The sequence below is a fragment of the Nyctibius grandis genome, chromosome 1 (genome assembly GCF_013368605.1).
Source record: "Nyctibius grandis isolate bNycGra1 chromosome 1, bNycGra1.pri, whole genome shotgun sequence".
Lineage (NCBI taxonomy): Eukaryota > Metazoa > Chordata > Aves > Nyctibiiformes > Nyctibiidae > Nyctibius > Nyctibius grandis.
In genome coordinates this window covers 52,860,253-52,885,867 of record NC_090658.1, presented here as the reverse complement: position 1 = coordinate 52,885,867, position 25,615 = coordinate 52,860,253, and the positions used below count along the sequence as shown (strand labels likewise).

The 25,615-nt window shown below is 40.4% G+C and overlaps 1 protein-coding gene across 3 annotated transcripts in view; it reads right to left on the bottom strand.

Annotated features, from left to right (window-relative positions):
- Window positions 1-25,615, bottom strand: part of PRKN (parkin RBR E3 ubiquitin protein ligase) — an 852,414-nt gene that overhangs the window by 299,962 nt on the left and 526,837 nt on the right. For all 3 annotated transcript variants that reach the window (XM_068405902.1, XM_068405892.1, XM_068405910.1), the window contains exon 7: window positions 13,236-13,372. In XM_068405902.1, coding sequence (XP_068262003.1) covers window positions 13,236-13,372 — 137 coding nt within the window. The remainder of the gene's footprint in view (window positions 1-13,235; window positions 13,373-25,615) is intronic.

The following is a 25,615-nucleotide window of genomic DNA, read 5'->3' as shown; positions in this document are numbered from 1 at the left end:
GGGCACAGAGAGGTCAGGCCATAAGACCTATCTAGCTCACCTATGCAGCCAAGGGACAATACCAAAAGCCCTTCTCCCAGTGATCACAGACAATTAAACTGACCCTCAGAAGTGACCCCTTTACATTACTCCATCTCCAGAGTCAATTTTCCTTACGCTTTTATCTGCCAAGAGGCCTCACTCCTTTGTGGTCCTTACAGAAGAGATCAAGACTGACTGGAATCTCAATTAGAAAAAACAGGGCATGAGAAGACAGCAAGGCATGACAAGGTGAGGGAGAGGAAAAAAAAAGACAAAATAACAGGAATCAGAGGGTGAGACAATAAAATTTGAGGATCAGTAAATAAGGCCACAAAGATGAGCAGACAACAAAGGGAATGGCAGGGAATAACAGAAAATATGTTGCTTCTCAGAAAGAAGAAAAAAATGGAAAAAATAAAAGAAATTGTGAAAAGAAATAATGTAGAATCAGGATAGGCTTATTCTTGGGGAAGAAAAAGAAAAGGAACAAAGGGAAAGAAAGAAATTAGAACAACTAAACAGACGACTTTTACTGTGCATATACCTTTTTCACTGTATTTCCCAGTAAGATGTTTTATTTGCCTTTTTTTTTAACATCTTCAACTAAGTTGGTTGTGTTTCACAGATATATAAAATGAATTCACAGTCACAAACAAATATCTTAAACAGGCTGAGGATTTCTTCGGAATTCTAATTTGATGTTAACACAATAAAATTCTGCCCTGGATATTCTGGCCATCTCAGTGAAAGTCATAACAGTATAAGCATTCTTGAAGCATCGGTGAGCGTCTCGTGCAGTGTGAGCCACAAAGCTGAAGGTGGAGTAGCCGAGGTGTGCACCAAGTGGCGACAACTGCACACTTTGCCAGATCACTGCTTTTATAGCAGGTGCCTCATTTTTTATGAGGTTTAAAAAGAGACATCTAGGGCAAAGAGGAACAGAGAAGAAAATAGGTACTGACAGGTGACAGTGGGTGACTCTGAGAGCACACCAGGATGCTACTAGGTGCTCTCAGTTTCAAATATAATAGTTCCCATAACTTTTGGACCTCTCTTACAAATAAATAGATTATAGGATGTACCTTGGTGTTTCAGCCTAAGTATGTTCATAGCAAGTAATGCATAACATTCCACAAATTATGTAATCTTATGAATGTTGCTGTATTACAACTTATTGTTTACTGTTGAAATTTATCCATGAGCATTTGCAGTAAGTAAAATATGCAAAGATATTGACAGGGAATGTTTGAATACTGTTCGAACTAAAATTGTTAGTGAAAGATGCAACAAGCAAAGGTCTGGCAAATTTCACTTCCATGAGCATTTCAGTAGTGGGAAAGTCATAAAAGAACCTACTTCACCCTCATTTTCAAGCCATTTAAACAGTGTATAAGCAAAATATAAGTTCCACTGTCATTCTCAACTGTGTCTCTCCTGCCTTTTATCTCCTACCTTGGCTATGAATCAGATTGAATCCTATACTAAGAAATTTCCTTTTTAGAAGGTGTCCCTGATTCTGTCCAGCCATGCTATTCACCTAAACTCTGTAAATTGCAATGTTAGTGTCCTTACATATATTTAAAGGTCAAAAACATAAAATACTGCAGTAGGTATTAAATTGTTCTGGTAGATCCTATTGTCCTGTTACTTTCATTAAAATAATGAGGCCACATTGTTTTTAAAATTGAAAAACAAAACATAAACATTTCTCATCTAGCCCAAATTTATCAGGCATCAAATAAAAAAAAGCTAACTGTAAGCCTCTGGATAATTCCCTTACAAGACCTTATTAAAACTCGCCATCTGCTTAAACACATATATTTTTTATCTTAAAGAACCTAGACTTATTTCCAAATAAGACTACTCTGTCATCATATGGTTGGCAAATCTGTACAAGGAATAGCTTGATGGTTTAGTGTATTCTTATTGTAATAGGCTGTGACCCTGCAATCCAAACTTACCTGGACCAGTACCTCTTCCCATGGTCTTCTCCCAACTACCTGTGTTCAGTGCTATTGCTCCATCTACCCTCTCTGTGCAACAGCAGTTCCAAACCATTCAGCAAAAAAACCCTAACAAATCTCAAGCAGTTAGATTACAACTGCAATATCCAAGGACCAATTCTTGAAATTGGCCTATGGCATCAAATTCTAAGGAAAAATGCTGAAGTGTGATACTTCAGTCAATGCCCAATTTATCACATCAGCTTGGAGACTGACACAGTGCAATGTGCAGATGTTCAGATTTCATAAACCTTTTATTTTTTAGTTAGTATGAAAGGATCTTGACAAAAGCACTGCAGATTGCATCTCAGTGGCATTTCATCAGTGCAAATGACACCATGTTGTTCCACCCTCACTTCTGATTTTCACAAGGTGCTTCAGCTACAAAGAGGTGGTTTGATTTCCACGCTTACAAGATCCTTTTCTGCATTCTTAGGGAAGGAAACAAGGCTACCAACTGACAGTAGCTGACATGATGGCTTTTCTAATGTGAACGTGGATTCCCCATGGACCAGAATGAGAACACTAAGTTACTGCATAGAGACTTTTCATCCATCACCAATGTTAGCCACCACTATATTGGACTGTATTTGACCCAGATACAGAATAAAAATCTCTTTTCTAAATCGTACACCTTATCTTCTTTCCCCCCATTTCTTTCTTTTCTTGAAATACATTTCTGGGGACATAGAATTTATTGAGATGCAGTTTGAACCATGTTACTTTTTATAACCCTCACTTGCACCTACATTGTGCAATCATTTGACACATCTGCTATATCAAGAACAAATCTGATTTAAGAGTTTTAATAAGAACTTGCATCAATAAATTATAACAGATTGGTGATTAGTAGTATTATTTATATGCAATATTTTTGTACTCCTTATAATGCTGATGTCTGCTTCACAGGGATTAATTATTTTCATAATTTTGTCTAAGTAGTAATATAGAAAATGTCAAAAAGAAAATTAGATTTTCACTTTCCAGACACAGAAATTTAATTAAAGCCAACTCCTTGTTGAAGGGGAATGTTCTTAGCTGGTTCTGTGATGTGGCAGCAGCTCTACATGCTGCCATGTGGGAGACCAAGGCTCAGAAAGTGACTCGGGGAATATTAATCACCAGGCGTCAGAGACTAAACACATGCTGTATGTGCCACAGTTGGTCCCAGCAGGTTATTTATGGAGTATATAAGGTAGCAGACAGTAATGATTTCTCATAGTGGCTGCTCCTTGCACAGCCCACCTCAGAGATGGCGCTATACTGAAAGAGACCCCCTCTGCTCCGATAAAAACTGATCCATTAGGAAATCTCTAATTATCCAGGCATGAAAGGTCAGTTTCCCCTCATGCTGCCCTAAAGATCTAAGATAAACACCTCAAGCACATTCCAGCTGTTAAAATTAGCATCCTCTACAGTCTGTTGGACATTTTTAGGACAAACACTCAGGTGTCTCTAGTCTGTGAAAGAACAGTCCACATATAAAACACTGAACTACTGTCATTAAAAACTAAATTCCCAGCCTCACCAAAACATGAATGAAGCTGGAGGTGTTATTTTCTCATTTTACCCACCCTCCCTCTTTAGATATTTTTTCTTTCATTCCTTTAATAGTCACCAACACCTCTCCTTAATGCACTGCCTCTTATGCCTCTCTCAGTTCCCTCCCTTCATGACTGCTCTTCCCCCTATTCCCTGTATATTATTCCTTCCTTCTATTTATCCCCATTATCCCCATCTTTCACTCAGAATCTAGCTCATTAATACTAACTTCCCATGGACCAGAATGGGAGCACCAAGCAAGGCCATTTGAGACTTCTAAGCATCATCCAGTGAGAACTGAATCCAGTGCTGGTTCAAAGTGAATTTGACACAGCCATGAATGAACACAAAAGTTCTCGTTCAGAAACTGATCCTTCTTTCTTAAAGAATACAATTTTCTGGAGAAGACAGACTTCAAGGAGATACGATAAAAATCATTGTACTTGCTATAACAGCTCTTACATAAGATGAATTAGAAAACAGCTTGTATTAAAAACCTCTTCAAGCAGTTGAGTGTAAAGTTGACTACTAACAAGCCTCTGTTACTTGATTTTATTGTTCACGTAGGTGATGGTTTTTCTCAGTCCGCTGGCAGCTTAAAAGTGACTTGCCAATGATATACCCACAAGTGATTATTATAAGATAAACCAACATGGGCAATAGCACTTTCAGTCAGAATGAATACCTTTCATTTCCAAAGAAAAAGTCACAGCTCTCACTGACTCCAGCTGAGATAAAAATTCACCTCCACTTCAGCTGGACATAGAAATGATGAAAGTCAGAGAGACCCACACACACACACTTCTGCCACTGCTTCAGTATGTCTATTCTACTTTGACAATGGACATCTTATTTTATAGCACAAGAATTCTACTCTGAAAGTTCATTCCTAGTTGCTCTTAAAGACAATTAATTTTTAAGCAAGATTTTTTCATTATTTCTTGTCCTTCATTATTACTAACCAGAGTGAGCCTATGTGCACTGTCATCTCCATGCAATTTACAAATAAAATATATTGCAACAGAAGAACTAGTAAGAGATAAGGGAGGAAAACACCTATGGTAAGATATCTCATCCTGAATTTAATTCTGGCAACTCGGATTTTTGTGAGGATCACATGGTATGATTTCACTGTAGTTGTTCCCAGATAAGAATCCAATGCCTGCCTCAAATATACCATGCGATTGAGTTCTGCTTGTTCTAAAGATTTTGAGACTGTTTAGATACGGAGCTGGCAGTCTGCTGCTATGGAAGCAGAGCAAAGACTTGAGGGAACAAACCTCAGATGTCACTGCTTGAACTTCAGTCAATATTGAAAATGGAAATGAAGGAGATGTTGTAACTTCTAACCGCGTCCTTTGAGCTAGCCTCATGCACTTGTGCTAGTAAAGGAACACAGAAAACCACGTGATACACTGTTCATTCATGTATATTTTATGCCCACAGTGAGAGACAAATGCAGAAGACCGTAAAAAGTTCTTCAGAAAACTGCAGCAAATTCAATGATCTCTTGAGAGTAAAAATCTGGTTTATCTATATGCTTTTGGTTCCCTTGTCTGTCAAAGTCTGGTTGGAATAAACTCGTAATTATTTGAACAAAGTCGGGTTAGCTATACCTGCTAGACCAGGGTAGAAAGCAGTCTAGCTGTATTCTCTGATAAGCTTCCAACAATTTAAAAAAATAATAGGGAAGTGGATGATCTTTTGTCAACAAGACTCTCTCCTACAGGGTGCTGCACAGAGCCATGCCACTTGTTCAGTGCACATACAGTCTTATAGAAAAAAGTCATTATTCATCGTAGCATATTGACCAAGAGTTTGTAGAAAGTTAAAAGAAGGGAAATTAGAGGAATCTACTTTTAAAACACCTTAGGGGTGAAAAAGCTCATGGGAAAAGCACTGTAATGAGACTGACTCCGCCTAGGTTCCAACACAAATTCAGTCAGTGTTCTTTTGTGTAACCTCTGTGTGATTTGTTGCCTCTGCTTCTCATCCCACATTTTACCTACTCAAATGATAAGCCCAAAGGGGCAGGCATTGCCTCTCACTAAGAAATATATACAACAACTAAATCAATGGAGTATGTTCAAACTACCATTATGTGAATAATAGTTGTAACAGTATGAACATGAAGAAGGGAAATAATTCCTAATAAATACTTATTCTGCCCATAACACACAGGAAAGATATGGTCAGAATTATGAGTAGGCTGAATATCTGAATTATTCTTATGTAGGGAAATGATCTAAGCTTCACTGTTCCTCAAACCGATGCATGCGTATAGTAGCTTGTATAATCTGCTTTTTATGAAGAACTTTTTGGGAATGACAGGAAGAAAAGGGTTTCCTCCTCTATACCGCCCTTCACCATTGTGGTCCTTGCATTCTCTCTGCAGAAGGAGTAACCAGCTTCCCCTTGGGGACAATGAAAAGAAGCAGCTTAGTGGGCATGCAACCCCTCCTTAGACTAGATAGTAAGATTCAGCCTTGGGAAATTAATGACAGAAAGAGTCCAGGAAAGAGGAAAAGAAAAGTCAGTTATTGCCAAATGCTCTTCCAAAAGATGCTCAGATATCCCTTTAAGAACATGAATAGACAATATGGTCGCATATCTGCATTTTCTCTGTCATAGGCAATGCTGGAAAAAGAAAAATACAACTAGAACTTCTACCACAAATGCTCTGAAAACTGTAATTGTTTGTTTATTCATTCCTCAGAGTGGAAAAAAACCTCTTCTAAGATGTATAATATATAAAAAATAAAAAGCATTTCTCCAGCCTCCTGCACTTGCTTCTGTATGCTCAGATATTTCATACCAACAAGAAATTACAAAAAGTTTATAGTGGTCAAGAATTTAACACCCCCTGAACTTAAGGAGCACTTTGAAGAACTTCTGAAAGATGCTAATGTGTCTGCTTTCCATCCCTTTTATTTTATACCTCTAATAATAAACTGCCATTTCCTGAATTTTCAGATTTCCTAAGTTACTTCAAATATTTTTAAACAGGATTATTGGAGAACACAGATTTCAGAAACTGTTGACCTATTGAGGTTTCATGCCAGGTAAATCTTATTTCTTGTACCAACTACTCTCTCATTTTAAGCCCCACTAAACTCTACCTGCTTCCTCACTACATTCTTGAGAAGGCTCTGTTCGTAGATCACTGACCTTCGCTTTAAAACGCCTTGTACATACACGCCTTCCTAAATTTAATAGAGATTTTGTCTATAACAGAAAAGATTCAAACACAGTATTTGGAGTGATCAAATCAAATACAGTTTTCGTCCTTCCTTTTACCTGCAAACTTTGCTTAAGTTACCTATTTATTCTCCCCTTTTCTTTTTGGATACTATGATTTTGAAAGATGATTCAGAGATTCACCACTGCATTGACATCCTCTGTAGGAATAAGAACATACTTTGGCTATACAAATAGCAGTCTAATGGGGATAAAAAATTTAATCTTTATACATATGCCTTAATAATTCCCTAGAAGCTTTCTTTCAATGGAACACAGCTCTTCAGGCAATTTATCATACTTTAAAGATTTAGTCCTTTTTATTAGCAGTTCCATACACAAACTGGTGGTAATTTCACTTATTTATTTATGTATGTGTGGTAAAATCAGATTACTTCCAGATACAACACTGTTTCATTAGGAGAACTGCATCTTTTATCCGGATTCCTTTAAAATATATCATGCATATGATTACTCGTAAGAAATAAAGTGACGCAAAGACATTTTTGCAAAGTGCCTACAGCAGTGTAAAACCTTGTCTTTCCTTAGCCTCACCAACTTTTCTTCTACCAAAGATCCATGGAAGTTTATTTTACCCTGGGGACCAAGACCCATAATGCTGTAATGCTATTTAAAAAATGAAATGGTGATCATAAGAACAGTATGTGTTTAAATGGGGTAATACGTTGTATATTTGTATACAATTCATGCTTTGAGGTAATGCTCTGAGATTCTTTGCCCTGCACAGTAACTAAATAACCATAAATGATCTTTCATGCATATGCAAATCTGTCCCTCTAAGCACCTTATTAATTATTTCAAAGATACTTGGAGGTCACCACTCATGGAAATTTCTATGCATGAAGCCTCATTAATACAAGACACCATACAGAGAGATGGGATAGATTTTTGTTGCCATTTAACAAGGGCAGAGAGAGTATAATGTTTACTTTTTTATTTTAATGACCAATGAAGTCTAGCCAGCTCCTATCTGTAAGTCCTTGCTCTGAGCTGATACAGTGGATTTGAATCATGGGGCTGCTGCCACACTACTCTGAACAGCTAATCCTATCAATGCACCAGTTCCCGTGCTCAGAGCTCTGATCCTCTACACTGGCTGTCCTCAGCTGGAGTAGTGCTGCCTGGCACTAGATTAGCAGCTAAGCACTAAGGAATTAATGTTGTTCTTCCAAAGATCACAGCAAAGACACATTTTATGTTGGAACAAAGTGAAGCTATGGCATTATCAAGGTGATGTATCATAGCTCATCAGCTGAGATGATGGCTGCCTTCTGAACACATATTATCTCTGGCTTAATTAGGCCACACAACAGAAATCATAGAAAAGCAAGGATATAACTACACAAAATACCTGAACACAATGACAAAATGCATCCTCTGGTATATCTGTGCCAGGAAGCAAGAAATTAAATCTACTTGAGAAGCACTGTTCATTTGAAATCCCTAGATCATTTCCAGCTCAAGTTATCCTACACATGTGATAACACTGATCTTGTCTGTCACAGTGACCCTTTGTTGTAGCAGCTGCTGTTTATTTTTATTCTGTTGTGTGTGCGGTGCTTTCACCTCTAGATTGATCCAATAAAAGATATAAAAAACTTGCTATGTTGGTACATTCCCTTCATAAAAATTGGGAACAGTGAGTCAAATGTTAATGGAAACTGCAGGCTATGTTCATTATGTTATCTCTATTTTTGAAAAACACTAGAATGAACAGAACTAACTGGAAGCGCAAACAATTTAAATAGGCTTAATTACAAAACCAAATCCTCCTGTACAGTTCTAGGGCAATGTGTGCACATATGCTTTGAAGAAATGTGCTAGTGTTTAAGTAAATCCATTCTTATATGAAAATGGAAAAGTAAAATAATTTTCATGAATTCCAAACTGAGAACATTAGTATTTTCTGTTCAAGACACCATAAATACTACTTTAGCATTAGTCTGTGATGTTTAAAAATACATGTATTAATACAGACTGGTTTGATCTGTCTGTGCAACTTGGTCACCTACCATAACATAAATCTCATTACAGTAAATATGACTTTGTTTTGTATTCCTTTTAGAATCAGGCTCAGATTAACATCTAACCTTTCAATAAAGCTCAGATCTAATACTTTTTTTTGCTTTGAGTCATGCTCTCTTAGATATAACATGTACTAAACCAACATTGACACAGTAAGAAAGAAAAGTCTTTTCTTGGCATGTCCCACAGTATTCATTCCTGTCAAGGGGAATTCATTTTAGACTTCTCTGAGGTAATTGGAGAAAAATGTGTCAAACAGTGCTTTATCATTCTCACATGTAAACATAAACTGCAAATTGCAGTTGCAAAAATGAAGACTGGACACTGTAGATTGCAAAAATGTAATCTCATACTATTCAGTAGGAGTGCCATGATAAGTGGAAAACAAAATCATATGATACTGTTCTGAATGTTTCTTAATTGAATTAATTGCTGATGAAAGCTGCTGGATCCATTGCTATGAAGGAGGCTAAAATCCTTTGTAGCTGAACAGTAAGAGAGAAGGAGTTGGCAACTCAGGCATTCGTCTTCCTCACAGGTGTGATGCAACTCAGCCTCATGACTTTCTCAAGTGACGAAAAATAGTCATCAGTTCATAACTCAAACATAACCTAGTTCTAGAAAGAATCAACTTCCTTGTATACCAGAAAGTCAGATTCAGGGAGCTGCAGAAATGAATCAGTGAAGTTACAACAGCACTGATAAGATTCTTCATCCTGCAAAGCAGTCTGAAAGATAATGCTTACAAATGCTTTTATTGATACAGAACTGCTAACACAACAAAGAGAACTGATGGAGGTAGCAATCAATTTCAGGCTTAGATTGAATATTATTTAAAACCACTGAATACTTGGAGGTTGTGATTGAGAACCTCTCCAACACAAAGCATGCCAGCTGTACTGGGCTTGCATGGCAAGGTTTTGGTAATGGGGCGGGGCTACAGGGGTGGCTTCTATGAGAAACTGCTAGAACCTTCCCGTATGTCCAACAGAGCCAATGCCAGCGGCTCCAAGACGGACCCACCACCGGTCAAGGCTAAGCCCATCAGCAATGGTAGTAGCACCTCTGTGATACATATTTAAGAAGGGGGGAAAAAGTACTGCACAACTGTAGCAGAAGAAAGGAGTGAGAATACGTGAGAGAAACGAGTCTGCAGACACCAAGGTCAGTGAAGAAGGAGGGGGAGGAGTTGGTCCAGGCACTGGAGCAGAGATTCCCCTGAAGCCTGGTGAAGATCATAGTGAGGTGGACTGTCCCCCTGCAGCCCACGAAGGTCCATGGTGGAGCACATATCCATCCGGAGTCCACGGAGGACCCTATGCTGGAGCAGGTGGATGCCCCCGAAGAAGCATGTGGCCCTGTTGGAAGCCCGTGCTGGAGCAGGCTCCTGGCAGAACCTGTGGCCCTGTGAAGAGAGGTGCCTACACTGGAGCAGGTTTTCTGGCAGGACTTGTGACCCTGTGGAGGACCCAAACTGGAGCAGTTTGTGAATAACTGCAGCCCATGGGAAGGACTCACGCTGGAGAAGTTCATGGAAGACCACCTCCTGTGGGAGGGACCCCACACTGGCTCAGGGGAAGAGTGTGAGGAGTCCTCCCCCTGAGGAGGGAGGAGCAGCAGAGGCAACGTGTGATGAACTGACCCCAACCCTCATTCCTCGTCCCCCTATACTGCTGTGGAGGAGGAGGCAGAGAATGTGGGAGTGCAGTTGAGCCCAGGAAGAAGGGAGGGGTGGGGGAAAGTGTTTTAAGATTTGGTTTTATTTCTCATTATCCTACTCTGATTTGATTGGTAATAAATTAAACTAATTTTCCCCAAGTTGAGTCTGTTTTGCCTGTGACAGTAATTAGTGAATGATCCCTCCCTGTCCTTATCCTTCCATTATATTTTCTCTGCCATGTCCAGCTGAGGAGGCAGAGTGATAGAGCGGCTTTGGTGGGCCCCTAGGGTCCAGTCAGGGTCAACCCACCACACCAGCACAGTATAATGTCAACATTTCTTAGAGATAATCAGGCTGGCTCTGAGCAAGCAGGTATGCTTAGACAGCAACACACACCACTGTGCAGAGATACTAGAACAGGTCCTGAAGTCGTATTTGCCTGGTCAGTCCTCATCAGCCTACCAGAAGTGTCAAAGAGCCCATCCTGTGTGCTATACTGACACAACTATACTTCCTTCCCTTCAGCATCACGATTCAGCTCTAGCTCAGGAATCTCTGTACTGCACAGCACTGCGCTGCGGCACGCCTAAACCATGCACTCCACTGGTACAGGGCAGCACCTCTGCAGAAAATTTTCCAAGAAACATTCTTACTAACTGGAGAAGAGAGAGAAAATGTATCGCAATTGTACTATTATTACTACCACTACTATTGGTACTACTTTAATGTATAGTATTTTGACAACAACTTTCTGATTTGGGGAATTCTGAAACTTTAAGATTAACAGTATTTTAGCATTTCCATATTCAGCTATTTTAACACTTAAAGTATAAGGCAGCTGAGGTTAGATTGGCAGCAACAGCTGCTTTTTGATTCCCACAGCTGAACCCTATCTCACTTGAACAGTAGAAGTACACTCATCCTTTGTGCATAGTTCATGGTATCCTTTCCTAAGGCCAAGCCTATGCCTTCCTCACCTCTCAAAGACTGAAATCGCATCCCTGAGCGTTTCAGCTCTGTCTTCTTGCATTTTTTCTCATCTCACTCCTACTCTGCTTCTACTGCTCAGTTCCCAGAGTGTTCAACTTCAACACACAGAAGAGAGAAAAAGACTGGCTTGCTACTGCCAGCCAGGAGTAAAAACTTCTGCAAACTTCTTAGTTTCCTCTCCGAGAAAAAAGGACAGATAAAACTTCTGAACTGGATAACTAAAGTTGCAAGATATATGGAAAAATCCTAATACAAGTTTTGTGCAGCATGACTAGCAATGGGTTTACAGATAGAAGAGGTGGAAGCGCCATCAGTTTAACATAACAGCCTGAACTGGAGGAAGCTCTGTGACACTAGCCATGGCTGCAAGGAGGCACACAAGAGAGGAGAAAGATGAGTTGCCTGCTGCACCACTGGGATAACTGATTAACCTAAGGAGTGAAGAGGAGAACAGGGAAGAGAACTGATAAACGAGTGGAAAAAAGGATGGGCTAGTCTCAAGCAGCTGGTTAATTTGTGTGGGAGCAGAAAACGGATTAACTTTTGGAGACGCAAGGAGGGAGGCTGAGAGTACAGACTGACCACACAGTACTACAGTAACGTCAAGGAAAGAGTACTGGGTATAAAGTTCCTGTTAGGCTCCTCATGACACGTTTTCTTACACAACATTAAGAAGTGTTCAGTATGACATAGTGTGTAAATGCAATAGCAGAGCAAACTGTTGGGAGGGAAGCAAAATAAGACCTGGTGAGACAGCACATAAACAGCAATTCTAGTGAAATGTGAACTGATGACCATTGCAAGATTGGTCCTGAAGCAATTAAAAATAAATAATTTTAAATGGTTCTTACTACTGTACTTTCAATATCTTCAAGACATGTCCTCACATTAAGTAAATGCCACTTTCCTAAGAAATTTTGTCAATTTTTCTTCCATCTAGTGATTTGAAACTTATTTGTCAGCCATTCAGGTAACCAGGCAAACCCATCTTCTGTGCAGCTTCTAATATGCTGGAAAATTATTCTCATACCACTATACAGCACTTGTGACAAACATATATGCACATATGAGAATTTAGTAACAGGAAAAATAAATTCTAATATATTTCTTCACAGCAAAATTTTTGAGAATTTTGCAGTCCATGTGCCAGTTTAATTGAATCAATTCTCAAAACACATCTTCCAGATTCAGTGTAAGCCTTTGATTAGTTAAGTCAAACTTTGTTTCCTACACAGGTAAAACAGATTATCTACCGTCTTCTCAGGGTGATCTACATTTCATTCAATGAGATTACAATTAGCAGGAATAACTTCATCAAAAGGAAGGGTATTTTAAATTCCCGTTGCAGTCCTTTTTTTATTAGTACTTGAAGACAGGCTAAGAAAGTTAACAATTTATTTAATTTGAAAGTGGAAATGTGTAGGTCAAGGTGACTTTTTTTAATCAGAGTGTAATGCCATCATCTGCTAGCACTTCATGATTATAAAATACTAGTGCAAAGAAAGTATGCATTTGCTTTTAAAATAAATGCTCTTTGGAATCCAGTTAATTCTCCAGTTCACATGCTCAGCAAGAAACACTTCAATATTCAAGTATTTTCTCCATGAAATGAAACAACTCCTATGAAAACAGTATAATTCCACAGATATACTCAAAACTAATAGGTGATACAAAAAAATCTTGCCCTGAAATCAAAATCACATACATTTTTAAAAAGAAAATCGGCTAAAACATACCTACGCAAGGGAGGGAATAGCCAAGCTCCGGGTCATGGATGAACTGGCGGTCATTCAGCATAGTCACACAGTACAAATGGAAACAGTCTAGGCAAATGACATGGCGATGCACGCACTGGAACACAAGCACAGGACTCCTGTTAAAAACAAAACAGTGAAAATGATGAACAAGGACTGGACCAAACTCCACAAAAAGCTTTGTTTCAAACTTCTTATTTTATAATAATGTTTCACTAGTGGTACACAAGATTATTATGTACATACAACCAGAATTTAGCCTGGCATATTGCAGCACTTTTAAAAAGACATGGTTTCTAACATGAATCAGATGTGAGGAAAAGGAAATAAGTTTTTACCGAAACTTGAAACTTTACTGAAAATTAGAACCTAAAGAAAGAAAAGTGCTTTAGTAACAGAAATCCTTTGCATGAGGTAAGATCATAAATGGTAAAACGTTACATGGTGGTAGGTAGGACTAAATAGAAATGTGACCAGCTAGGAAAGCTAAGTAGGACTTTGTGAAGACCAACCTGTGCTTTCAGCCTCTTAAGGCAGCCATTGGAAATCTACATAGAGGGCATTCCCTCACCAATAATGAGTAAAATAATTCAGCTTTGTAGGTAGATTAGGGTACGGCGACCGGAAAATCTCGGGCTGTAACGGAAGGTAGGCGTGGCGAAAGGAGCAGGATGTGCAAGTATCGTGCGAGTTCGTACGGGACAAGACGACTATATAAGGCTGTTGCGCAGTTAAATAAATGCCATTTGTTGCATCCTCACATTGGTGTCAGTGCTCAATGGCCCTGGGGTGCGGATAGCCTCAGGCCAGCCAGCAACCGAACGGAGCTTGCCGCAGACAAGCGGCAACAAATGGTGACCCCGACGTGATTGCTGTGCTGGCGGACCGCAGGCGGTCAGAGTGGGTTCGCAAACCATGGAAACCTTGATAAAGGTGATTTCGTTACTGGGCGGGGAATTTAAGATTTCTGTGAAATCAAAAGACGTAGTCCAGTGTCTGGACTGTCTCATTAAAGGGGGGGGGCGGTGGCAGGACCGGCTGATTGTTTACAGCCGAATACCTGGGAGCGGTGCTCGATGAAGCTCGCTGAGCGAGCTATGGCAGCGGGTTCTGCCAAAGAATTAAAAACATGGGGAGTTATCTTGTGGCTGCTACGGGCTGCGTGGGAGGACTGGGCGACATGGGATGCGGCTCGGACGTGTTTACATGGGGTCTGCCCTGACCAAGACAGAAGTGGCAGTGGTGAAACTCCTCCAACATATACTCTCTGAGAGAGGAATTAAATATGACGAAGCTGCGTTAAAGCAGTTACCGTTTTGGGCAAAAGATAAAGGACATTTTACAACCTTTAATGATGTCTTTGAAGTGCCTTTATGGGAGAAGATTGGTGACTCTCTCTGGAATGTGGTGTCAAGTGGTGATAAGGAAGCCTTTAAATTGTTTGCTACATGGAGGCTGGTTAGCGAAGCGTTAAAAGGAATAAAAGCAGAGAGAGAAGTCATACATACAGCTTTTATAGCTTTAGGACCGCAGACGTCTACTACTCCCTCACTGTTTGTGGGACCAACACCTCCCACGGCCCCGGTGGCTGTACCGGTGGCAGCTCCTTTATCACCGTGGGTACGGACGGCTCCGAAAAAAGCTGAGGAGCGGCGAGCGAGTAAAATAGATACAGATCCATTAGAACCGGTAGTGCGCCCTAAAACACAAACTCAGTTTGGACTAATTGATTCAGACGCTGAACAGGAGACTTGGCCGAAACCCCCTCCTCTCATTGATCTCTCTACGGATGAGGCTGAGCAGGAGGACAAGAAGGAGGGTAAACCTGCTTCGTATCCACCTTTACCGGATTCGCCATTTATGGAGTCAGCAGTACCAGAGTCACAAGGACTTAAAGGACTGTTACCATCACGAAATGGACACGAACTTGACATGACAGAGCTTGGTAGACGACTGGAAGAATTAAAGACGGAATTGCAGCAGCATCATTCAGCCAATGCCTCGGGACACGTGACTATGTCTCCCCCAAACCCCCCCCTCTGTGTTCGGGACAAGTATTAGGGCCACCTCAACCTCCTTTACAACTCCCTACTCCACCTTTAGATCAGGGCGCGGGGGGGAGGTTTGCGTCCATCTGGTAATGTGGGAGGTGAGGGAGAGGGTCAGCGTCCGCCCGCGTATACAGGGGAAGGGGGGGGAGGTGAGGGAGGAGTGAAATGGAAAGGGGTCATTCGAGATGCCTTATTAGAAGGAGTTATAATTCCATAAGCATATCTGGTGATTGTGGGGGCGGGTCCTGAGGGGAGAAATATTTGGCAACCGTTAGATTGGAAAATTGTAAAAGAAGCATTGCCACTACAGTTAGCGAAGGACAACACAGGTGAGGACTGCAGGAAAGTTGTTGCAGGGATGGCAAATCGTAACCCCACCTTAACTGAGCTAATGGATGCTTGTGAGAAAGTAGGAACCACCACATTTCAGATGGAGCATTTAGCAAAAACTTTTGCAGCGGCAGTTAAGGTAGTTCATCGTTGTTATACATGAGAACAGGAAGGTCACTTTAAGAAAAACTGCCTTAAGAAGTTGAAGCTGAGTGGGAGAGATAACTCTGTTTTGATGTGTCATTGCTGTGGGAAGCTAGGGCATTTTGTGAAGCTGTGCAGGTCTCAGTATAATGCTCAAGGTCAGCTGATAACAACCAGCTGCAGAGTACAGGGAAACTGGAGAAAGAACAGGGAGGGAACTGTGTGCTGACACAAATGAATCTTCCCAACCAGTTCCAGACCTAAACAGTTAACTCGCAGCCCGAACCGCAGGGAGCGCAGGACTGGTGTTTCCACACGGGGTTAACCTGTGCGGCTGCCAAGCCTTGGACCTGTGGCAAACAGGGATAATGCTAATGCTGATTGTCAAAAGATCATTGAAGCTTTACCTGGAAAAACAGATTTGAATGCTATGATAAAGGCATGTACAAAAGTGGGTACTGTGGAACATAAGGCTCAAGTTATGGCTGCGGCCGTACTTGGGGCTTACGTCATCACAATTGCAGTCTCTATTCCAATTGTTAGCAGGGGACACAACTTTAACAGCACCACAACACACTACTTCAGAGGTACAGCAACTGATTACAGAAATAGAAAGCAAGCTACATTCCAAATTTGTACATCGTATTGATTTGAATCAGGAAATACAAATTATCACTTTGTTTGATAGGCAAATTCCGTATGCAATAATTGGTCAATGGAATTCAGAATGATCAGATTCGTTACAGAGCTATTGGCACAGATTATTCATCAAAGGACGGATGCGATGTCGGGAGCTTGTGGCCAGAGATCCCTGCATCACTAACCGTTCCTATTGCAGCTCAATATTTTGAGTGGTGTATGGCTAATAGCTTTGCTTTGCAAACAGCCATGGAGAATTTCTCAGGACAGGTTGTTTACCACTTGCCCTCCCATCCTGTTATAAAATTGAGTGTGGAACTTCCAATTGCCACAGGAGTGTGGTGCGCAGACACTCCTGTGGATGGAATTACCGTTTTTACGGATGGATCTGGGAACACAGGCAAGGCGGGCCTTGTCTGGTATTCTGATGGCAAGTGGGAATCTATGGTAGTACAACAAAAGGGTTCACCTCAGGTGGTAGAATTACGAGCTGTATTAAAAATATTTCAGAATTTTCCCTTTCCCTTTAATTTGATTACTGATTCAGCATATGTAGTTGGCATTATAAAGCAATTGGATAGATCTGTTATAGAGCATATATGTAATCCGTGTGGTTTTGAATTGCTGCGAGCTCTGTGGCAAGAAATTCAAATCCGAACTGCATTGTTTTATGTTTTATATATAAGAAATCATACTAATTTGCCTGGGTTTATTGCAGAAGGCAATGCTCGACCAGACTAGACATTACCGGACTAGACATTACTGGACTAGACCCAGATTATATCTATTTACCTATCAAGAAGGAATATCTACAGTGGTTAACAAATCAGTCAACTCTTTTTCAAATGGCCTTACAGGACTTTACTGGACAATTGTTAACACATTTGCCAAAAGATAAAAAGCTACAGTTTATTTGCAAACAGGATTGGGAAGAAAAACCTATCAGATCAGAGGTACCTGTGACTGGACTAACTGTTTTTACTGATGCAGGAAAGCGATCACATTCAGCAGTTATTACCTGGCAAGAGGATGGACAATGGAAACATTACAAGTTCTCAGGACAAACTGAGGACTCATTGCAGACACTTGAATTTTTTGCGATATATCAGGTTTTTGTAAAATGGAAGGATTTACCTGTCAATATTGTAACAGACTCTCTTTATGCAGCAGGCATTGTAAATCGAATTGAAAGAGCTTTTATACGACCAGGGAAAAATATGCGACTTTACACCATTTTGCTACAATTGCATCAGGCAATAAACCTCAGAGAGGTACCTTATTTTGTCACTCACATTCGTAGTCATCAATTTGATCAAGGTTTGAGCATTGGAAATAATAAAGCAGACACACTTGTGTCCTATACGCAAATATCACCAAATCTATTTGAACAAGCGCGTCTATCCCATCAATTCTTTCATCAATCAGCGAAAATGTTAGCGAAACAATTTCACCTCACCATGGCACAAGCACATGAATTAGTTAGTGCTTGTCCTAGTTGTCAGAAAATTGGCATGGGAATTGGAATAGGGGTAAATCCTCGAGGATTGAGTGCGTTGCAACTGTGGCAAATGGATGTTACTCACATTGCAGAATTTGGAAGGCTCAAATGTGTTCATGTATCTGTTGATACGTTTTCACATGTAATATGGGCAACAGCACAAACTGGGGAAACAGGTCGTCATGTCAAACGACATTTACTTGCTTGCTTTGCAAGTCTTGGGGTTCCACAACAACTTAAGACTGATAATGGACCAGCATACTGTTCACAGATTTTTCGTCAATTTTGTCAACTATGGGGTATTACACATGTCACCGGGATTCCTCATTCGCCTACGGGTCAGGCAATTGTGGAACGTGCTCATAGTACATTGAAACAGCTTCTGCAAAAACAAAAAGGGGGAGAGGAAACTGAACCTTCTGAGAGACTTGCAAAAGCTGTTTATGTACTTAACCATTTAACTTTAGCAAGAGTAGGCCTCAGAGTAGGCTCTAAAAGGCCTGATCTGTGTTTCCTTTAAACAGAATCAGCTTTCCTGTCAGTAATTTTCCTTTCAGCTAGAATAATAGAGAATAACAGTATGTTCTGAAGTAAACTGCATGTTTTGTAGATAGAGTCTGCTTATGGGAATGTTTATAATAGGCATTATCCTACTTGTGTTACCCTGTTTGTTTGCATGTTTGCAGAAAACTGTGCAACGAATGGTCAATACAGCCTTTTTGGCACAACAACAGAGAGCAGGATTTATGGGTAATCAAGGCTGGGATTCTCTGACTGGGCTCTGCGAGACACAGGGAACCGGGTTTGAGTAAGAAACAAAACCAAAAAGGACAAGATAGGACATAGCTCGTTCAAAAACAAAAAGGGGGAATTGTGGGGTTCCCACGGGACAATGGTGGGAACGAGCTACTGAACGAGCTATGTCCAGGCATGTCCAGGGGGTGGTAATGGGGTGGTGATGAACTAGCCAATCATAATACAGAACAAGGGCCTTGGCTATGAGACCAAAAAGATATGGGGGAAGTTGAAAAATAAGAAAGAATGCTGCACTTGCAAGATATAGCTTTTTAGCATAAGCCAATCAGAACTAACATAGAGGCGCGTGGACACTTACAGTATGATGATTGTGGCCACCCCGCATCGGAAACAAACAGCACGCTCCATTCAGCTACATTGGAATCTTGCAATCGCTTGGCTAGGCCTACCTGTCGAGATCAAAACTGATAATGGCCCCTGTTTTATTGCTCATACCACACGTCAGTGGTGTCAGCGGTGGGGTATCACGCTCAAACACGGCATTCCGTATAATTCTACCGGGCAGGCCATTGTAGAGCGCGCTAATCAGACGCTAAAACACAGAATTAAGATTCTTGGGGAGGGGGAAGGATTCCCAGACGTAATTCCTGTCAACTACCAATCTCACATTTTACATCGCGCTCTTTATTCTTTAAATCATTTTGCCCGGGGAGACCAAGAGCGTGCCCCAATTGAGCGACATTGGGGTCCAGGGATGCCAGAAGTGGGCCCCACAGTCAAGGTTCAGTTCCCTGGGACAGCGGAGTGGGAAATAGGTTGGGAGCTGCTACATCACGGGAGGGGGTATGCCGCCATCAAACGGGATGATGTTATACAGTGGGTCCCTACACGCTGTTTGCGCCCTGATTTAAAACAAAATCCTAACCCAAAGTAATATGTACGCTGTCCGAGCTTTATGTTTTGCAGGAGTACCTGTGGGGGAAGCCGAAACAGCACCAGCCTCGACCTTCAGACGTGAGGAGTCATGACAGTACAGAGAGTCTGGTAAAGCGGCGGGGCGCCAAGAAAGATGAGGAACGGTGACCGTTGCTGAGTGAAACAAAAGCTTTGAACAATGCGCTCATGATTAGCTTGCTTTTGCTTTGCATCTCAGGAGTTGCAGGGGAATCTTACTGGAGAACCTGGGCTCGGGATGTTGTATCCGCCAGCTACGCTTACGCTTTGACGCAAGGCTCCAGAATCAGCGATACGCTTTACTTCGCATGACTTGAAGCATGGGGAGGGGGAAATGTAGGTAGATTAGGGTACGGCGACCGGAAAATCTCGGGCTGTAACGGAAGGTAGGCGTGGCGAAAGGAGCAGGATGTGCAAGTATTGTGCGAGTTCGTACGGGACAAGACGACTATATAAGGCTGTTGCGCAGAAATAAACGCCATTTGTTGCATCCTCACATTGGTGTTAGTGCTCAATGGCCCTGGGGTGCGGATAGCCTCAGGCCAGCCAGCAACCTAACGGAGCTTGCCGCAGACAAGCGGCAACAAGCTTCTGGTCTGAGGTATGGGATTCAATTTTGGAACAAGACACCTAAGCTTCAGTGCTTTATATAAATACCTACCCGCACGCTAAGCAAGAAATTCCCACTGTAGTCAATACACTCAGTGGAGGCTGGAGTTGATCAGCCTCCATGTATCTACATCAGGGTGTGCTGAATCACCTGCTTGGCTCCATTGTCTGTATGGACTAAATCTCTGTGGACCATTATGGGAGCTCAGACACCCGCCACACATGCAGATACCTACATGGTGACAACTAAAGATCGGTATCCCAAGCTTGACAGGATACTGCTTGTGGATACGCAGAGAAGAAACACTTGGGATAAGTGAGGACAAATACTTTTACTCCTGAGCTGGCCTGCACTCAGACACCCCCACAGCAAGAAGGGGCAGTGGCTCCCAAAATCCTGCTCAGGACCAGTACACTGGAAGTGAGAGAGAAAGAATAAGTAATATAGGAAATATTACATACACATGAAACATGTCTTCACTGCAGGAACACAGTGGTAAACCTAATGGGTTTGCTCTAATATAAGTGAACTTCTGCTAACTCCTGATGGACATACCTTAACTGCCAGTTCCAAAATAATGACAATGACCCCTTTGATAAAGTTATGTGCTCTGTAAGTGTTATACAATACTGCTTGCTTATCTCTTCTCCTTGAGGAGTATTACCAATCCCAAGTATGAAAATTGGAAAAATAAGGAGAGAGACACGTTAAGCTGAAAAGAACAGCGAGATTCCCATTCAAACGCTGAACTACTTTACTCCTTTTATTTGTCTGTGGGCAAATAGTTATAGATAGAAATGGGTTAAATGTGAACATTTTTTAGTAAATAGGAAGAAAGAGAATTATTTTTAAAAATAAAAGGAGGAATTCTCACATATTCACTGTACTCCAGGAGACAGGTATTAAAATACATCAAATACAGCAGGTCTTGTGATAGAAGCATTAGAGTTAGCAATACTGCTATAACTTCTATAAATCCTGATAGACGATGCTTTGAAAACCCACTGAAACAGTAAGTCATCAAGCCCTCAATGTGGGAATACAACTGCAAAATGTAGTCAATGATAATTTCAGATACTGTATATAAGCATTTAATCTTCCATGGAAATATGCTTTACAGTTGCACATACTATAGAATTCATGGCAGTGTGTTGGTATCTCCAAAAATATAATCTCTGTGTTTTAAGGATTTTGTTGAATAAAGCAGCTTAAAAACTGAATTAAATAAAACCTCCCCATTACTAATCCTTATTAGTTGCCCACTTGCTGTTCTGAATGTAACAAATAATAATTTTAAAAAGATAGCTGTAAGGCAAAATGTGAAGCTGATCTGTATCATTTGAGCTCTGAATGGTCCTAAAATCATTATAGAGAACTGGAGAAGTGGTTATCTTGTCCCTACAGTGCAAAAGTCCCCATGGCTCACCGGTCAAATATAACCTTAAGAAAAACACCCCAAAGATTTCTTCCTGAAATGCAGATATAATCAAATTTGACTATAGCTTTAATGGATATCTCTCTTTTAGGGTTCATTGCTCATTGTTATTGCTTCAGTATCTGAGTATCTTAGTTTCATGGGAAGCTCCCTGGATCTAAATTCACACCTCTCTGACCTTCATTTCAAAGACAAAATAAATCTTATGTGTGAGGAGAGATCCACAAGAGAAAGCCATCAAAAGCTGAGTATCTTAAAAAACCCAGGCCAGAAAAGAAAAGGCTGTTATTAACGCTTCCACCTAAACTTGTATGAAACCAAGACTAATAGCACTTCATTATGCAAATGAACTACTAAAATCAGTTATTAATGTAAATTATTTTGTGATAATCAATTTTGCTTCTTAATATATTACAACTGTTTGAAATCTAACTATATTCTCCAGAAGGGGCACAGCCATATATGTACACATTTACACTGCAACTTTAGGAACAATGTTAATCTTAAAATGTGCTATCTTTTAACACTATCAGACTCATAAGCAATGCATACAAACTAGATATAACTCTGGGTTCTGACTCTCTCACAAAACACAAGCTTAGCTTTCACAGCTATTACACTGTCCGCTAATTTTACAGCCTACAGTATCTGTGTCATAAAGCTTTGAGAAACTCAATCGGTACGCAATGCAGATTTATCCAAATTCATTTGGCATTGGAGCAGTCACTGAATTCCAGCATTTGCAGATTTTGTATCAAAAGAAAGCATTTTAGTTTAAAAGAGATGTAAGAGTTTTGTTCCTGACATCACTAAAGACGAAGATGTAGAGATTATGTTCATAATGCCCAGATGAAGCTAGTAAATACTCATTTATGATCACCTCAAGAGCTATTAATAGAAGCCTTGCTTGAACCAAACACAATTTATTTTAGAAAGGAGTATTACAAAAGTCAAAAAATTTGCCATATAGTGTAACAAGGGCCCTTGCTCAATCTAACGTAATGGTCTACTAATGTAAATCTGATGTATATTTTAGAAGGTATTTCATAGGTTTCATTTACATAATGTGTTTGGCTGAATTAGAGGCTTCATGAGAATAATACATAAGAAAAATGTTTCTCACAGCAAGGGATAAATTGGTCCTTTTCATTCACCAATTAGGAATGTAACCAGTTTTAAAAATTGAAAGTCCAACATTACAATGAATCACAGAATATTTCCATAATAAGTCACTCACTCCTGTGCTCTGATTCCTTTTCATTAGAATTTTATCAGCATGCATTTACTTAAATGAAAAAGAAAGAAGAACCTAAATGTTTCTGCTCCATGTTATTACTGTCGGATAACTGTGTGGCACAACACGGCTGGAAGCTCTGTCTGGTCTGTACAGTCTTTCCTCCTTCTCCTAACTGACAAGCAGCAAGACACAGATAATTCTCAGATAGACTACAACAGTATACTGTCTAAATAAAGATACAAAGACTTGATCTTGTTTAGATAAGAAACCCACTGGAAAATAAATTGTTCTAGTATATCCCAAAATCTCATGACAGTTATTAATGTACTGAGAGTAAGTCCAATGGCTATGAATGTGAGGGGCTACTTAGCATAAGGAATTACTTGCAGACATAAGAGTGGATTAACTGATATATCTTTCAATGCCTACTGAAGAAAAATATGGGGCAATTTGTCCCTTGCTTGGCCTTTAACCTTCATATTTTGAAAAAAGCTTCACTGAGTAAAGGTTAAATAGCACGCCACATATATCAGTTCGTTATTTTTCAGAAAATGTGAGTAGCCACAGTCTGAAGCACGCCGGAGCAAGAAATATATATAAGCCTGTAGAAATCTGTGGAAAGCATGTTGGACAAATCTGTGAAACCTCCTTGAGGTCATTTCTAGGTGACAGTTGGATTTTTCTCACCTCAATCTCAAAATCTTACCCAAATAATAATAAAAAACCTTAGCAGATGTCTGTAAGTCTGCCTTGCTGAGATTACAGTCAGTGAAGCAAAAATAGCCATTTGGGATTCATTTCTGTGCAGTAAATAAATCTGAATGCACACAGCTATATCACAGCCTTTAACCCCACCTATGAGTGCTATATTTATCATAACACACTTCTGCATTTCTAATACACTTCTCCATGTTGGCAATCTTCCTGTACTTCAGAAAGCTTTCTATATAAGTACCATAAAATAATTTAATTTATAAATGGATCTCCATGCCATTCTAAAATGAATCTTTGGTAACTCACAGGTCAGATCGATAAGCACCATTCAAGAAAAGATGAATCACTGAATAAAATGAGTAAAAAAAAAAGAAATTACGGAAAATATACACTTTGATGACAGACACTACAGGCACTCTCCTTCTTCATAAACAATCAAAGTAATTAAATGGAAACACTGTCCTTGAGGAGCACTCAATCAATTTTGGCTCTAGCCTTGTAGTAGAACAAAATTACAATGCCTAAATAAGCCAAATTATTCATCCATCACATGGCTTCCTCATAGACTGTACCAATTAAAAACCCCAGTACATATAAATACAGTATTCTCAGAAAACTGACATATTAAATCCACTAAAACAACCAAAAAAAATCTGGTTTTGTGTCTTTGATCACTGGCCACACAATGCATCAAAGGTCATAAAGTGAAGGTTATGAACAACGTGAGACATCGCTGTGCGAGCTTAAATTTTCTGTCTGTGCTTCTGTATAAAAATGTATTCTGACCCACAGCTGTTAACTTAAAGGAGCATTGGCAAGTGAAATCTGACCTACTTTCTCCTCTATTATGTTACATGTTCTCCTCTAAAATATATTTTCATGTTTTTTATTTCTATTGGAAAGCAGTGCCAAGAGGCCAGAACCCAGGAACAGCCTGACAGTAATAAACCAGAATATAAGAGGGAAGAACAAGCACGTTTAAAATTAGTGCACATGATGGCAAGTGCTTCATTCAGCAGTGCTCCTGTTAATTCTGTTGTTAAGTTTTTTTTCATGCTATGGAAGTGGCACACGTTATTGCCTGTAAAATCTATGATCACTGTGGCAGGCAACAGCATCTGTCTCCTGAGGACACAGGCAAGAGAATTCTATGTTACATGTACTGGTACACTCATATTAGTACTTGGCACTAAATATGTGCTACGCCTGCTTGCTCAGACATGCTTTGTCTGAACTCCATGTTCAGTAGAACCTGTTCCTTTTCCTTCATCTGTGCTTTTAAAACCTCATTAATGCTCCATTGGAGAGGAAAGGAAAAGACCTTGTTAACAGAAGCAAAAGATGACAAATGTGAACAAAGGAAGCAGCTCATAAGCTGCCCTAACCCAAGCCCTGATGCCACTTGACAGTGGGATTATGAGAATAGCCAACAGGACAGTATAAGCGCACAATCTCTTTGCTTTTCACAGAGCATGGAGGACTTTGCATGGATGTGGTTCTTCAGAGCTCAGGGACCCTTGGATATTGATCTGCTCTATTCTTCCCAGATATCCCATGGGAGCTCAAGGACTGCCCTGGCATTAGGCTCACCATGACTTTTTACACGTGTATGCAACTGTGCTCAGTAGCACACCAGAAGTAAGACCATAATCACCAGCAGGAACACAGTAGGAATGGCAGAGCAGCCTCCTTAAAAGTTAACCCAGAACCTTTGTAGCTTGCTGAGCACCAGCTTACTGTGAAACTATCCCTCCATACTGGCTCTTTTGCATGCAATGACCTCCTAGAGCCTGTCACTTACACTCTCAGTTTTGCCACCGAGGGGTGGCAAATGTTTCTTTCACCCTCCCCTGGATTTAAGTTGGCTCACAGCAGACTTTTCTCTCCCCCGAGGCAGCACCCAGCCTTCAGCAGCACAGGGAAAACTGCACATTGTGGGCAGTCCACACCAGCCACACACTCCATTTTGCCCAAAGAGCCTCCTTTGCACAGGC